Here is a 15,000-nt window from a genome sequence, read left to right on the forward strand (position 1 = left end):
GAAACGGGTGCCCGAGCTATGATATATATCATGAGCGGTACGGAAATAAATTGAGTAATATGTTCCTTTATCCAAGAAAAAGTATTTCTAGTTTGCATGGTCTAATCATTGGTCTGAAAATTTCTACAATAAGTTGGGTAGGTCGCTAGTATAGTTTCCTATCCACGATTCTGCTATTTATTGGAATCATTTTACTGGAATACTATAGTATAACGTATAAAAATAGTCTGAAAACCACCCGGATAGAATGTTTTTAATACTTATGTAGAACTACAAAGTAGGAAACGTTCTAATTGGATTAATATTGGTTGGTGATTTATCAATCATTCATTGAATGGTAAATAACTACAAGTGATGGAGATACACGATTTAAATAACGAAAAATCCAATATTTAAAAAGAGTATCGAGAATAACCGGAAAAGTGGAAACAAGACCAGATATAATTTGATCATTATGACCAAATCCAAAATCTTTGTACACAGAACCAATCATTAGTTCCCAGCCGTGGGGTGAATGAAATCCGATACATAAATCGGTTAATAACAGAATTGAAAAGGCTTTTACTGTATCACTTAAGTTATATAGGAATTCCTGAGCCCAAGAGTTAAGAATAATAAGTTCTTCATTACCTAAAATCGAATAACAACTTAGAATAACAAAACAGATTATATTTGTCGAGAAGTGTAAAATTGTATGGATACGATCCTCGTTGTGTATCTTGATTAATTGGATCGTTTCTTTGTGGATTCCTATAAGAAACTTTTGTAGATATGTCTCCGAGTATTCCTTGATCATTTCTTCCAAGAAGACGATTTCGTCTAATTCTATGAACTTTTCTAGAATACTTTTTTCTTGAATATCAGTCAAAAAAATTTCGGATTGGCCGATATTCGCCCAATTAATAACCCAAGATTCCATACTTTTAGTAAATGAGAGAGAAATCCACCAGGGTAGAAATACTATAGATGCAAGATACAAAAGAGGAGTGAAAGCTTTCTTTTTTGCCATTTTTCGCCTGTTAATTTTTAATTAACCCACTCCATCTGTCGACTTTATATAATCGAATCTTTCTTTCAAACATGAGTTGTAGACAAGGCATCAAACCTATGAATCTATTTGATTTGTGATTTTATTTTGAATCTAGAAAGAATACAGAAATAGATTAAGACTCCACTTGGAATTTGACTAAAGAAATAATACAAGTGTTTCCAGATATCTCAATTCATCAAATTCCAAACAAATGTCTCCTTTCGATGAATGGCCGAAAGAAGTACTTTAAGTAATGAATATTCTTGATATTTTGAGACGAAAGAACCCCTTATTCTATCAAAATATCCAATATTTCCAAAAAAAAATTCCAATGATTCCCCATAGTCAAGAATAGACTAATTGGGAGAAAGATATTGGGATGGTCAAAAAAATGAGCGGCAAAACAAGAGAGAACCGGGCCAGTTATCATTAAAACCGATTATTGGGTAGTAAAGAACCCAAATGAAAGGATAAAAAGATCGATTGAAAAAAAATTTACAAGATATGGTTTATCTGTATCTGTTTATCCTAAAGTATCACTTAGTTATAGAAAAAACAGGATTCTTGCGTTTTTTCCCTCCTGCTGAGAAAGCATTCGTTCTTCAGCCCAGTTCCTTTTCTCAAAATACTTCAATCGGTACGCGCAAGAAATAGGCCAATTCCGCGGCTTTTTGTTCAATTTCTCGTGGAGTCAAATTCTCATCAGTACGAGTCAACGGAACAGCCCCCCGGCCTCTGATATCCATATAAAGGACAGGACGAGCAAAAATACCCTCTTTAACTTCTATTCGAACGGATTGAATATCTTTTATAAGGAATCGGAGGAATATGCGACGATTTTTTCCAGGAAATCCCCAACGAAAAATACACACTATTCCTTCCTTTCTATCGAATCGATCATAACCACTACCTACATTCCAGGAGATTGTGCACCACAAATAGGAACTAATAAAGAGACCCGCAATCCCGTAGAAAGACATCACGATCCCCTGTGGAAAAAAAAGGATTTGCTGAGACGGAACAAAAGATATCAAATTTCTACCAAAAAAACTGGAAGTTCCAACCAATAAGAATCCTAATGAACCTAAAAAAACGATAAGGGCCCAGCAAAAATTACTTAGTTTTCGAGACCCCGTTATAAGTTCTATCCATATATGTTCTGATCGCCAACTCATACTTCATCCGATTGCATTTTATTGAAATTGAGAGAATACCCCAAATGATTTTGACTTTACTTTTTTTGTTTCCGAATGAACTTTCATTAACTAGCACTAGTTTGGTGTGAACTAGCACTAGTTTAATGGGAACTTTTAGGGGTAATTCATCAAATTTGTTTAGATCTAAAATAATAACATACCCTTCATATGATCCCAATATACATATTGATATACATATAAATCGACCAACTTTACATTTTAGGCATCCAGCGATCCTGATCTATTTGAAACTGGCTAGAATTCAGTTAGCTATAGATCATTTTCTGCAGGCATAACAGCTTTTTCCTTTATGTTTGGCAGAAATCACATGTTCTATTATATTTTCTTTTCTGAAATAAATATCTATGTTATGCTACAAGTATAAGTTTCAAAAAAAACGAATGAGATTGGGTCCCCTCAGATCTAAACAATCTTGTTTTTTTGAACATGAAGAAATAAAGAAGCCATTGCAATTGCCGGAAATACTAGGCCTACTAAAGGCACAAAAATAGAGGGAAAGTGGAAAGTTGTCATAAAATGGGGTACCTCGGTTTATTATTTGTACCTGTTCTTATTTTTTTTAATATCATATTTTATATTTATACTAATTATAATTAATAATTGTAATTAGTATGAATTCGTAGTTATTATTAATTAATTCAATTTGCAAATTTTGTATTAGAGATATTAAGCATCTAAGTGAGTATATAGAATAAGTCCAAGGAATGGAATATATAACTAAATAAACGGACTTATTCATCTATCTACATGAAAGATCCATATGATAATTCATTTTTGTCTTCGTTTCTTTGTGTTTTGTTCTTGTCTTCGAATTTAATAAAGAAAGAGTTATCCGCAACTTTTGATTTTGATTCTTTCTACAATTAGATCTTAGGTCGCCAAAGAAAACTCCCCTTTTAGTTACTTTGATTCCGATAAGATTCGGATAAGCTAACTACTTGTTTGCTACAAATAAAATATAAAAATGGAACTTGGTGCACTCTACAAATTCAAAGGAAAGAAGGCGTGGAGCTTAAATAACTCACTCAGAACACTTTTCAAAAGATTACGCGGTACGATTAGGTCAAATAAGCCCTTCTGGAATAAATATTCAGCCGCTTGTGAACCTTCGGGTACTGTTTTATTCAATGTTTGTTCAATTACTCTTTTACCCGCAAATGCAATGTAGGAATTTGGTTCGGCAATAATAATATCTCCCAACATACCAAAACTGGCTGTTACCCCACCAGTAGTAGGAGATGTAAGGATTGATACATACAATAACTTTTTATTTGATTGATAATCATATAAAGCAGACGATATTTTAGCCATTTGCATCAGGCTCAAACTCCCTTCTTGCATGCGCGCTCCCCCCGAAGCGCACACTATAATAAGAGGTCGAAATTGATTGGTAGCGTACTCAATCAAACGGGTTATTTTCTCCCCGACTACGCATCCCATACTACCCCCCATAAACTGAAAATCCATAACCCCAATTGCTACGGGAATACCATTTAGTTGACCTATGCCTGTTTGAATAGCCTCAGTTAATCCTGTCTTTCTTTGATAAGAATCAATCCGATCTTTATAACGCGCCTCCTCCGAATGAAATCCAATGGGATCCACGGAGATCATGTCTTCATCCATAGGTTCCCAAGTCCCGGGATCAATCGAAACTTCGATTCTTTCTGAACTACTAATTTTCAAATGGTATCCACACTGTTCACAAACATTCATTTGTGATTTCAAAAGTTTCTTATAATTTAATGCATAACAATTTTCGCATTGAAGCCACAAATGCCTGTATTTTTGAGTTGCAGCGAGATCACTAGACCTTTCTCTTAGAGTTAAATCACTACTCTTAGCACGGGTTAGTATACTGGACCCCCGGCCTTGACTAGAAGTTTTACGTTTATTAAAAACGCACCTAGAAATGTAACCGTCACTACTATCACTTAGAATGGGCGTATCAATACAGATTCGAGACTGAAGATCACTTAGAATGGGCGTATCAATACAGATTCGAGACTGAAGATAAGCGTCAATGCAACCAGTAATGTGATTATTCCAACTAGATTGAGTATCATACATGTTGCGATAACTAGAAAAATAACTTTGTAGTTCATTCAGAAAAGAATGATTGCTGTCAATCTCAAAAATCTGATTTTCTATATCAAAATAGATAGAATAACTATCTCCATTACTATCCCTAACTAAAAAAGTCTCATCAGAGATGAAATTCCGAATGTCTTTGATGCCAAATAAACGACCAACATCACTGTAACTAGAATTTCCACGACCCCTCCAACTATGAATGTTTTTAGCCCTACCTTTTGGATTCAGATCTTCACTTTCACTGGTATTTTCAAAAGGACTAAGATTGTCCATTAATTTCTTTATCCCATACCCACGTTGTAACTCCTTCTTAAACACCGTCGAATTAAACCAACACCTTTCCATAGAGTTTTCTTGCCCCCTATTTGTACTATATTATATAAAAATACAATAGATGAATAGTCATTCGATCCACAATTCTTTATTTTGATTTGAATATCTTATTTATTATCAAACTAAACATAGAAATTCAATCACTACTAACAGGAAGTGTGAATAGGGATTCTCTTTTGTGGAAATCCGGGGATAAGACTTCACTATAAATATGATATATGAATATGATGGAATCCCTTTTTATTCTTCTGTCTCTTTGCATCGAACAAAAAAAGAAATGTTTGTTCTCTCCTAGAAAGAATTTTTTCGTAAAATCTCGTCTAATAACAAGTAATAAATTAAGACTCTATTCGAACACGGAACGAAAAAGACAATATACAGGATGGGTCGAAAGATTTATGATACTTCGCTTGATTCAGAGAAACTACAGGATATATTAAAGAATATACCAATCCCAAGGATCCATAGGTTTAATTGTGGATCCAAGACAACACTAGAAAAATTCGAGTCTTATATTTCTATTTCAAATCTTCTATATCTAGAGATATGTGTATTTATCCAAAATACGTGCAATGCGCTAGAATCTTTGTATTCGGCTCAATCCTTTTAGTAAAAGATTGGGCCGAGTTTAATTGCAATTCAATTAAGAGAACCGAGAGTAATTACTTTTCATTTTCCTTATTTTTATTTATCCAAAGTATCCACTGCTTTAAACTCAAATTTGATTTCTTTCCATACCTCACAAGCGGCAGCTAGTTCAGGACTCCATTTGCAAGCTTCACGGATAATTGCATTACCCTCAGCAGCAAGATCACGTCCTTCATTACGAGCTAGTACACACGCTTCTACAGCTACTCGGTTAGCTACAGCACCTGGCGCATTACCCCAAGGGTGTCCTAAAGTTCCTCCACCGAACTGTAGTACAGAATCGTCTCCAAAGATCTCGGTCAGAGCAGGCATATGCCAAACGTGAATACCCCCTGAAGCCACGGGAATAACACCTGGCAGGGAGACCCAATCTTGAGTGAAATAAATACCGCGGCTTCTATCTTTTTCAACAAAATCATCACGTAGTAAATCAACAAAGCCTAAAGTAATGTCTCTCTCTCCTTCAAGTTTACCTACTACGGTACCAGAGTGAACATGATCTCCACCGGACAGACGTAACGCTTTAGCTAGTACACGGAAGTGCATACCGTGATTCTTCTGTCTATCAATAACTGCATGCATTGCACGGTGAATGTGAAGAAGTAAGCCATTATCTCGGCAATAATGAGCCAAACTGGTATTTGCAGTGAATCCTCCTGTTAAGTAGTCGTGCATTACGATAGGAACTCCCAATTCTCTAGCAAATATAGCTCTTTTCATCATCTCTTCGCATGTACCCGCAGTAGCATTCAAGTAATGCCCTTTGATTTCACCTGTTTCAGCCTGTGATTTATAAATTGCTTCGGCACAAAATAAGAAGCGGTCTCTCCAACGCATAAATGGCTGGGAGTTCACGTTCTCATCATCTTTGGTAAAATCAAGTCCACCGCGAAGACATTCATAAACCGCTCTACCATAGTTTTTAGCAGATAACCCCAATTTAGGTTTAATAGTACATCCCAGCAGAGGACGACCGTACTTGTTCAATTTATCTCTCTCAGCTTGGATCCCATGAGGCGGGCCTTGGAAAGTTTTAACATAAGCAACAGGAATTCGCAGATCTTCCAGACGTAGAGCACGTAGAGCTTTGAATCCAAATACATTTCCTACAATGGAAGTAAACATGTTAGTAACAGACCCTTCTTCAAAAAGGTCTAAAGGGTAAGCTACATAACAGATATATTGATCTTTTTCTCCAGGAACGGGCTCAATGTGGTAGCATCGCCCTTTGTAACGATCAAGACTGGTAAGTCCATCGGTCCACACAGTTGTCCATGTACCAGTAGAAGATTCGGCAGCTACCGCGGCCCCTGCTTCTTCAGGCGGAACTCCAGGTTGAGGAGTTACTCGGAATGCTGCCAAGATATCAGTATCTTTGGTTTCGTATTCAGGAGTATAATAAGTCAATTTGTACTCTTTAACACCCGCTTTGAATCCAACACCTGCTTTAGTCTCTGTTTGTGGTGACATAAATCCCTCCCTACAACTCATGAATTAAGAATTCTTACAACAACAAGGTCTACTCGACACGAATGAATTGGGCGTTAATGAAACTTTTCCCAGGAATCTTTCACAAACTTCCCAACTAATACTAAATACTAATATTATCAACTAATCAGAATGTTTGATTATTAGACCATGGTATTTGATTTACCAAACACATCATTATTGTATACTCTTTCATATATATAGCGCAACCCCATTTTTCCTTTTGATCTTTTTTGGAATCGAAATACCTAACCTAACTAATAAGAAATTTCCTCTTGACAGTGGTATATGTTTATATGTAAATCCTAGATGTGAAAGTAGGGCTAATTCATCTATGAAATGATGATGAAAGGGTATAAAAAAACGAAAAGAATAGGCTATAGACCTAAATCGATATGCTGAAATAAAAAAAAAGAAAAGCCAATAAGATATAAATAATGCATCGTAATGTAAATAGAGTTCGGGTTCGAATTCCATAGAATATTTTATATAATATAGATGGGATTGTCTATAATAATAGACAAATGAAAAACGTTCTCAAGATCTTTATTCATCCACTTGAAATTTTTAAAATAGCTTGCTTGAGTTTGAAAATTAACTCATTGAATCATTGAAGAGTAAACGATTGAATTGGATTCGATTGGAGGGCACCACCAAAATTGAGTGCTAACTCCCATTTGTTATTGAATTAACCGATCGACATACTATCGGACATTTATTTTGAATTCGATAATTTTCACAAAAAAATTTCGACATATTTTTTTATTTATTATATTATGAGAATGAATCCTACTACTTCTGGTTCTGGGGTTTCCACGCTTGAAAAAAAAAACCTGGGGCGTATTATCCAAATCATTGGTCCGGTACTAGATGCGGCCTTTCCGCCAGGCCAGATGCCTAATATTTATAACGCTCTGGTAGTTAAAGGCCGAGATACTGTTGGTCAACCAATTAATGTGACTTGTGAGGTACAGCAATTATTAGGAAATAATCGAGTTAGAGCTGTAGCTATGAGTGCTACAGATGGTCTGATGAGAGGAATGGAAGTGATTGATACGGGAGCTCCTCTAAGTGTTCCAGTCGGTGGAGCGACTCTAGGACGCATTTTTAATGTGCTTGGAGAGCCTGTTGATAATTTAGGTCCTGTAGATACTCGTACAACATTTCCTATTCATCGATCTGCGCCTGCCTTTATACAGTTAGATACAAAATTATCTATTTTTGAAACAGGAATTAAAGTAGTAGATCTTTTAGCACCTTATCGCCGCGGGGGAAAAATCGGACTATTTGGTGGAGCTGGGGTTGGTAAAACGGTACTCATTATGGAATTGATTAACAATATTGCCAAAGCCCATGGGGGGGTATCCGTATTTGGCGGAGTGGGTGAACGTACTCGTGAAGGAAATGATCTTTACATGGAAATGAAAGAATCTGGAGTAATTAATGAAGAAAATATTGCAGAATCAAAAGTGGCTTTAGTTTATGGCCAGATGAATGAACCGCCGGGAGCTCGTATGAGAGTTGGTTTGACTGCTCTAACGATGGCGGAATATTTCCGAGATGTTAATGAACAAGACGTACTTCTATTTATCGACAATATCTTCCGTTTCGTTCAAGCCGGATCCGAAGTATCGGCCTTATTGGGTAGAATGCCTTCCGCTGTCGGTTATCAACCCACCCTGAGTACTGAAATGGGCTCTTTACAAGAAAGAATTACTTCTACCAAAGAAGGATCCATAACTTCTATTCAAGCGGTTTATGTACCTGCAGACGATTTGACCGATCCTGCCCCTGCTACCACATTTGCACATTTAGATGCTACTACCGTACTATCAAGAGGATTAGCTGCCAAAGGGATCTATCCGGCAGTAGATCCTTTAGATTCAACCTCAACCATGCTTCAACCTCGGATCGTTGGTGAGGAACATTATGAAACTGCGCAAAGAGTTAAGCAAACTTTACAACGTTATAAAGAGCTTCAGGACATTATAGCTATCCTTGGGTTGGACGAATTATCCGAAGAGGATCGTTTAACCGTAGCAAGAGCGCGAAAAATTGAGCGTTTCTTATCACAACCCTTTTTTGTAGCCGAAGTATTTACCGGTTCTCCGGGGAAATATGTTGGTCTAGCAGAAACCATTAAAGGGTTTCAATTGATCCTTTCCGGAGAATTAGATGGTCTTCCTGAACAGGCCTTTTATTTAGTAGGGAATATCGATGAAGCTACCGCGAAGGCTATCAACTTAGAAATGGAGAGCAATTTGAAGAAATGACTTTAAATCTTTGTGTACTGACCCCTAATCGAATTGTTTGGGATTCAGAAGTGAAAGAAATCATTTTATCTACAAATAGTGGTCAAATTGGCGTATTACCAAATCATGCTCCTATTGCTACAGCTGTAGATATAGGGATTTTGAGAATACGCCTTAAGGACCAATGGTTAACGATGGCTCTGATGGGCGGTTTTGCTAGAATAGGCAATAATGAGATCACTGTTTTAGTAAATGATGCGGAAAAGGGTAGTGATATTGATCCACAAGAAGCTCAGGAAACTCTTAAAATAGCAGAAGCTAGTTTGAGAAAAGCTGAAGGAAAGAGACAAATAATTGAGGCAAATCTAGCTCTCCGACGAGCTAGGACAAGAGTTGAGGCTGTCAGTGCAATTTCATAACTAGTTGGTGCGTTCAAATAATCAAAAGAGTTTCTAAACCCTATTTTGATTGCATTCACTCGACAGAATCCAATTTTGATACAACGCAATTCAAAAATGAAATAAATAAAACTATAAAATCTATAAAAAGAGAAAAGGGTGGGGCAAAAAACTTATTAGATACCATCGACTCCGGTATCTAATAAGTTCTACCTACTATTGGATTTGAACCAATGACTCCCGCCGTATGAAAGCAATACTCTAACCACTGAGTTAAGTAGGTCATTTATCATCCTCAAAAGAACCAAATGGAACCCATCCCGTCGATGGATTATAAATATCATATTCTTTATAAGCAATAATAATCGAACCAATACCACTCAAAAATTTAGGATGTTGAATCATAGAATATTCATCTTGACAACAAATTATATACATGATAAAATATGCATCACAAGCACTAAGGGCTATAGCTCAGTTGGTAGAGCACCTCGTTTACACGCGCGCCAATGTTTTTTCAGGGGAATCCACCATCCAACCCAAAAAATGGATCTTATTTCGAAATCGACGTCTTACTCTATAATAACTTTAAGAGAACAATAGCCTGACGAGAGGTTCGGTCCTATTTGAGTGCCCTTTTAGGTATCAAACAGACCCCATCTTGAGATATTGATAAGGTGAATACCCGTATATTCAATGCCAGGCATAATGAGTATAAGGCCCTCAAAAAATCTCTTTTCGTCCTATGAACTTGAAGGTGTATGAAGTTTCATATTGGATTTTTTAAGCCGAACGATAGAGACTTCATTTAACTTCAAATTCGAGGCCAAAGGCAGACCTACGTCAAAATAACTTCACCTTTGAAACACTTTGGTAGTGCTCCTGAATTAGAATCCAAAATAATGAATCAGAGCACATGGAGCCATCTCCTTATTTTTTCTGTCAAGAAAAAAATATGGCGGATTGACTGATATTTCTATCAGTTAATGAAAGAGCCCAATGCAAAAAAAATGCATGTTGGGTCTTTGAAACAGTTCATATCATTTTGATAATAATAAGTTTGGTCTGTTTTACCGAGAAGGTCTACGGTTCGAGTCCGTATAGCCCTAGAGCCCTATAAAAAAAAATGAATAAAATTCATATTTTCATTTTAAATAAAAAATTGTATAATTTTGATTTCTTCATTCTTGTTTGTTGCTTGTAACTGACCGGTTGGTTCATCGAAACCAAAGCCGACAATCAAGGGGTTAAGCCAGTGATACTCCTTTCCTTTGGTATACCTTACCAATACCCGGCGAAGCAGACCAAAACAAAAAAGGGGGGTGGTCTTCTTTTTCTGTATTCAATCAAGAGAAAACCCCACCCAGATCTAATAAACGGAATATACCAACACTAAGATTAAGATATTTGAAATCCTGAGATGGAAATACCTACCCATTCTCGTACATTTGAATACTTGTTCTATTCTAAATTACTAAGAAAAAAACCCCGACTCTATTCCTAAAAAATGCAAAAATTAAAATACCGAACTCACCTTTTGATAAAGAAAATTAAAATAATCAAAAGAATAAGAAATTCGAAACTCTTAAACACAAAATAATAATTCTATTTGCTTTCTTTAGGAAGAATCTTGGGCGAAAACAAGAAAATTTGTCTAAGTGTAACATCTAGAGTTATACTAACTAAAGCAATTAACTAAAATTGAACTAAAAAAATGAAGTAGACTGGAAATAGGATCCCCATCAAGTCAGTCGATAAATCTTGAAATGAGATATGCCCTACAATAATCAAAGGAAACTAGACACTTTCGTCAAAATGAATTCTTGTTTTGACTAACCAGTTATCGATGACTTTACAACTTCAATTCGACTCAACCAATCCGGTATATTTTCCACGTTCATAGGAGTGCGTCTATGTTTTTGCTTTACGAATATGATATTTTTTGGGCATTTCTAATAATATCAAGTCTTATTCCTATTTTAGCATTTTTTATTTCTGGGATTTTAGCCCCGATTAGGAAAGCGCCGGAGAAACTTTCTAGTTATGAATCGGGTATAGAACCAATGGGCAACGCTTGGTTACAATTTAGAATCCGTTATTATATGTTTGCTCTAGTTTTTGTTGTTTTTGATGTTGAAACGGTTTTTCTTTATCCATGGGCAATGAGTTTCGATGTATTGGGCGTATCTGTATTTATAGAAGCTTTAATTTTCGTGCTTATCTTAATTGTTGGTTTAGTTTATGCATGGCGAAAGGGGGCATTGGAATGGTCTTAGCTCCTGACTATTCAGACAATAAAAAGAAAAGGGAAAAAAGATTGAAAAGTTATGAATTCCATTGAGTTTCCTTTACTTAATCGAACAGCCGAAATTTCAGTTATTTCAACTACATTAAATGATCTTTCAAATTGGTCAAGACTCTCCAGTTTATGGCCGCTTCTCTATGGTACCAGTTGTTGTTTTATTGAATTTGCTTCACTAATAGGATCACGGTTTGACTTTGATCGTTATGGACTAGTACCAAGATCGAGTCCCAGACAAGCGGATCTAATTTTAACAGCTGGAACAGTAACAATGAAAATGGCCCCCTCCTTGGTGAGATTATACGAGCAAATGCCCGAACCGAAATATGTTATTGCTATGGGAGCCTGTACAATTACAGGGGGGATGTTCAGTACCGATTCTTATAGTACTGTTCGGGGAGTCGATAAACTAATTCCCGTGGATGTCTACTTGCCGGGTTGTCCCCCTAAACCGGAAGCAGTTATAGATGCTATAACAAAACTTCGTAAGAAAATATCTCGAGAAATCTATGAAAATAGAATTGGGTCTCAACAAGAAAATCGGTGTTTTACGACCAATCACAAATTTCATGTTGGACGCAGTATTCATACTGGAAATTATGATCAAAAATTCCTCTATCAACCGGCACCTACTTCAGAAATCCCTACTGAAAACTTTTTCAAATATAAAAGTTCAGTATCTTCTCACGAATTTGTGAATTAGGCAGGACTCCTTTTTGTACAGAATAACAAGCAGCGGGTCAATTTTCATCAATTTGATCGAGAATGTGAACTATTCTAACTAAAAATATAAAAATGTGGGAGATAAAAAAGATGCAGGGTCGTTTATCTGCTTGGCTAGTCAAGCACGGGATAATTCATAGATCTTTGGGCTTTGATTATCAAGGAATAGAGACTTTACAAATAAAGCCCGAGGATTGGAATTCTATTGCCGTCATTTTATACGTATATGGTTACAATTATCTACGCTCCCAATGTGCCTATGATGTAGCACCTGGTGGACTGTTAGCTAGTGTGTATCATCTTACCAGAATAGAGTATGGTGTGGATCAACCAGAAGAGGTATGCATAAAAGTATTTGCCTCGAGGAGGAATCCTAGAATTCCGTCCGTTTTCTGGGTTTGGAAAAGCGTGGATTTTCAAGAACGAGAATCCTATGATATGTTGGGAATCTCTTATGATAATCATCCGCGCTTGAAACGTATTTTAATGCCTGAAAGTTGGATAGGATGGCCCTTGCGTAAGGATTATATTTCCCCCAATTTTTATGAAATACAAGATGCTCATTGAATGATAAGAAAGCCACTTCCACTTATAAAATTTCAGAGATTCAAGGATTCGACTTTCCGTTCTAGATTAACTAACTAGAATAATTGAGGTCTCTTTTGTATTAGCTTAGGGAATTGTGAATAGGCCAGCAAAAAAAGTAGAATTAGGAATTCGTTGGGATTCTTAGATTTATTTGGATTTCGTATGAGCCGAATTAAGAAATTGAATAGGAACGAAAATACCAAGAAATGGAAGGGTATCAAATTCAATTTATTTGTATTGTAAATGAAAGAAAAAAGAGAAAATAAAATTTCATTTTATTTATTTAAGAAACCTTTCCCATCTATTTTAGAGTATTTTATAGATGGGGTATATCTCGCCAAGATAGATAAAAGAAAAGTATGGATTATGATCCATATTCGAAATCAATAAGTATCTCGCTTCATATCAATTACTTTATATTTATAAAAGAAAGATTAAAAAAAAATGAAACCATGTGTCAGGAACCAGATTTGAACTGGTGACACGAGGATTTTCAGTCCTCTGCTCTACCAGCTGAGCTATCCCGACCATTTCCAATGTAGCATCCCACCCTCATTTTAGTAGATGGCTGGAGGTGATGTCAATTAAAGGGACACGGGGGATTACAAAGTTTCTCCAAGTCCTGTAATTTCAATCAATGGTATTCATTCGGCATTCCTTGCTTCATTTGCAATGTGTCTTCTATATCACGTGTGATAAGAGAAAGTCATTTACACCCAAATGCTTTTGTCAAAGAATCCGAAAGATAAGGGAATTTGGAACCCCTAACGAAAAGGGGGGGTAGGGTAAATATTTTAGGGGTCAAATAGGCTTTTTGGGGATAGAGGGACTTGAACCCTCACGATTTTTAAAGTCGACGGATTTTCCTCTTACTATAAATTTCATTGTTGCCGGTATTGACATGTAGAATGGGACTCTATCTTTATTCTCGTCCGATTAATAAGTTCTTTAAAAGATCTATCGAACTATGGAGTGAATGAGTTGATGAATATTCGATTTATTCTTCAACAGGAAATAAATTCACATCGATTTTTCCATTTTCATATTAAAAAACAGATTGGGGTCAACATTAGTCATTATTAATCATTTGATATAGTATTCAATAGGTGCGTTTATCCTTCATCCTTTCTAAAGTTTCCGTGGAAAAATTCCTCTACCGGCGCAGTCAACTCCATTTGTTAGAACAGCTTCCATTGAGTCTCTGCACCTATCCCTTGTTTTTCGTTTTTTGAACCTTTGTTTTGTTTGAGAAAAAAGGATTTGGCTCAGGATTGCCCATTTTTATTAATTCCGGGGTTTCTCTGAATTTGAAAGTTATCACTTAGTAAGTTTCCATACCAAGGCTCAATCTAATTAAGTCCGTAGCGTCTACCGATTTCGCCATATCCCCCTTCTTTTTGTCTTTTGTTTTGAGATTCAAATTTTATTAGAATATTATTCCCTTTTTCTTTCATTTATACTGGAACCTTTGAATTTCTTAGATAACGATTACTATCTCGAAAAAGTATTTTTTGCTTACCTATAGGAAATCCATATTTGATTGAATCAAATTCAATTTTATCATTTCTGTATCGGCAATTCAATATAGATTGATATATATCCTTTATATATCTTTCTCTTCATGCCTTTTTTGCCATGCAATTGGGATACTTAAAGGGTCGATTCTTTTTTTTTTTTCTTAACTTCCCCTTTTACGAATGAAAGCTGAGGAATGTTTGATTAGTTATAATTAATCAAACAAATTAGGAAGAAATAGAGAGAAATTTTGTAGGATAGAAAAGGGAGAAGTGTAACAAAAATAATTTCAAATATCATGTGAATTCAAAATAAAAAAAGTTTGACTATCCAATATTATTTTATTCGAATTTAGAATTGTGATAAAGAAATCCAAAATTTTATATCGCTATAGAAATCGTTATGTTCTATA

The 15,000-nt window shown here is 35.8% G+C and overlaps 1 protein-coding gene and 1 non-coding gene across 2 annotated transcripts; both read right to left on the reverse strand.

The window, feature by feature from the left end:
• Positions 1-5,340: 5,340 nt before the first annotated feature.
• LOC125213839 (ribulose bisphosphate carboxylase large chain) lies at positions 5,341-6,993 on the reverse strand. The gene has a single exon (XM_048114589.2). The coding sequence runs from the start codon at positions 6,811-6,813 to the stop codon at positions 5,359-5,361; it is 1,455 nt and encodes a 484-aa protein (XP_047970546.1). The 5' UTR covers positions 6,814-6,993; the 3' UTR covers positions 5,341-5,358.
• Positions 6,994-13,528: 6,535 nt separating this feature from the next.
• Positions 13,529-13,601, reverse strand: TRNAF-GAA (transfer RNA phenylalanine (anticodon GAA)). Its single transcript has one exon. It is a non-coding gene; the product is annotated as a tRNA-Phe (tRNA).
• Between the last annotated feature and the right edge of the window lie 1,399 nt (positions 13,602-15,000).

The sequence above is a fragment of the Salvia hispanica genome, chromosome 4 (genome assembly GCF_029641045.1).
Source record: "Salvia hispanica isolate PSC_SH4W2 chromosome 4, Shi_PSC_v1, whole genome shotgun sequence".
Lineage (NCBI taxonomy): Eukaryota > Viridiplantae > Streptophyta > Magnoliopsida > Lamiales > Lamiaceae > Salvia > Salvia hispanica.

Coding starts and splice junctions, on each gene's coding strand:
- LOC125213839 (XM_048114589.2), bottom strand. CDS start 6,813: ATGAGTTGTAGGGAGGGATTTATGTCACCACAAACAGAGACTAAAGCA.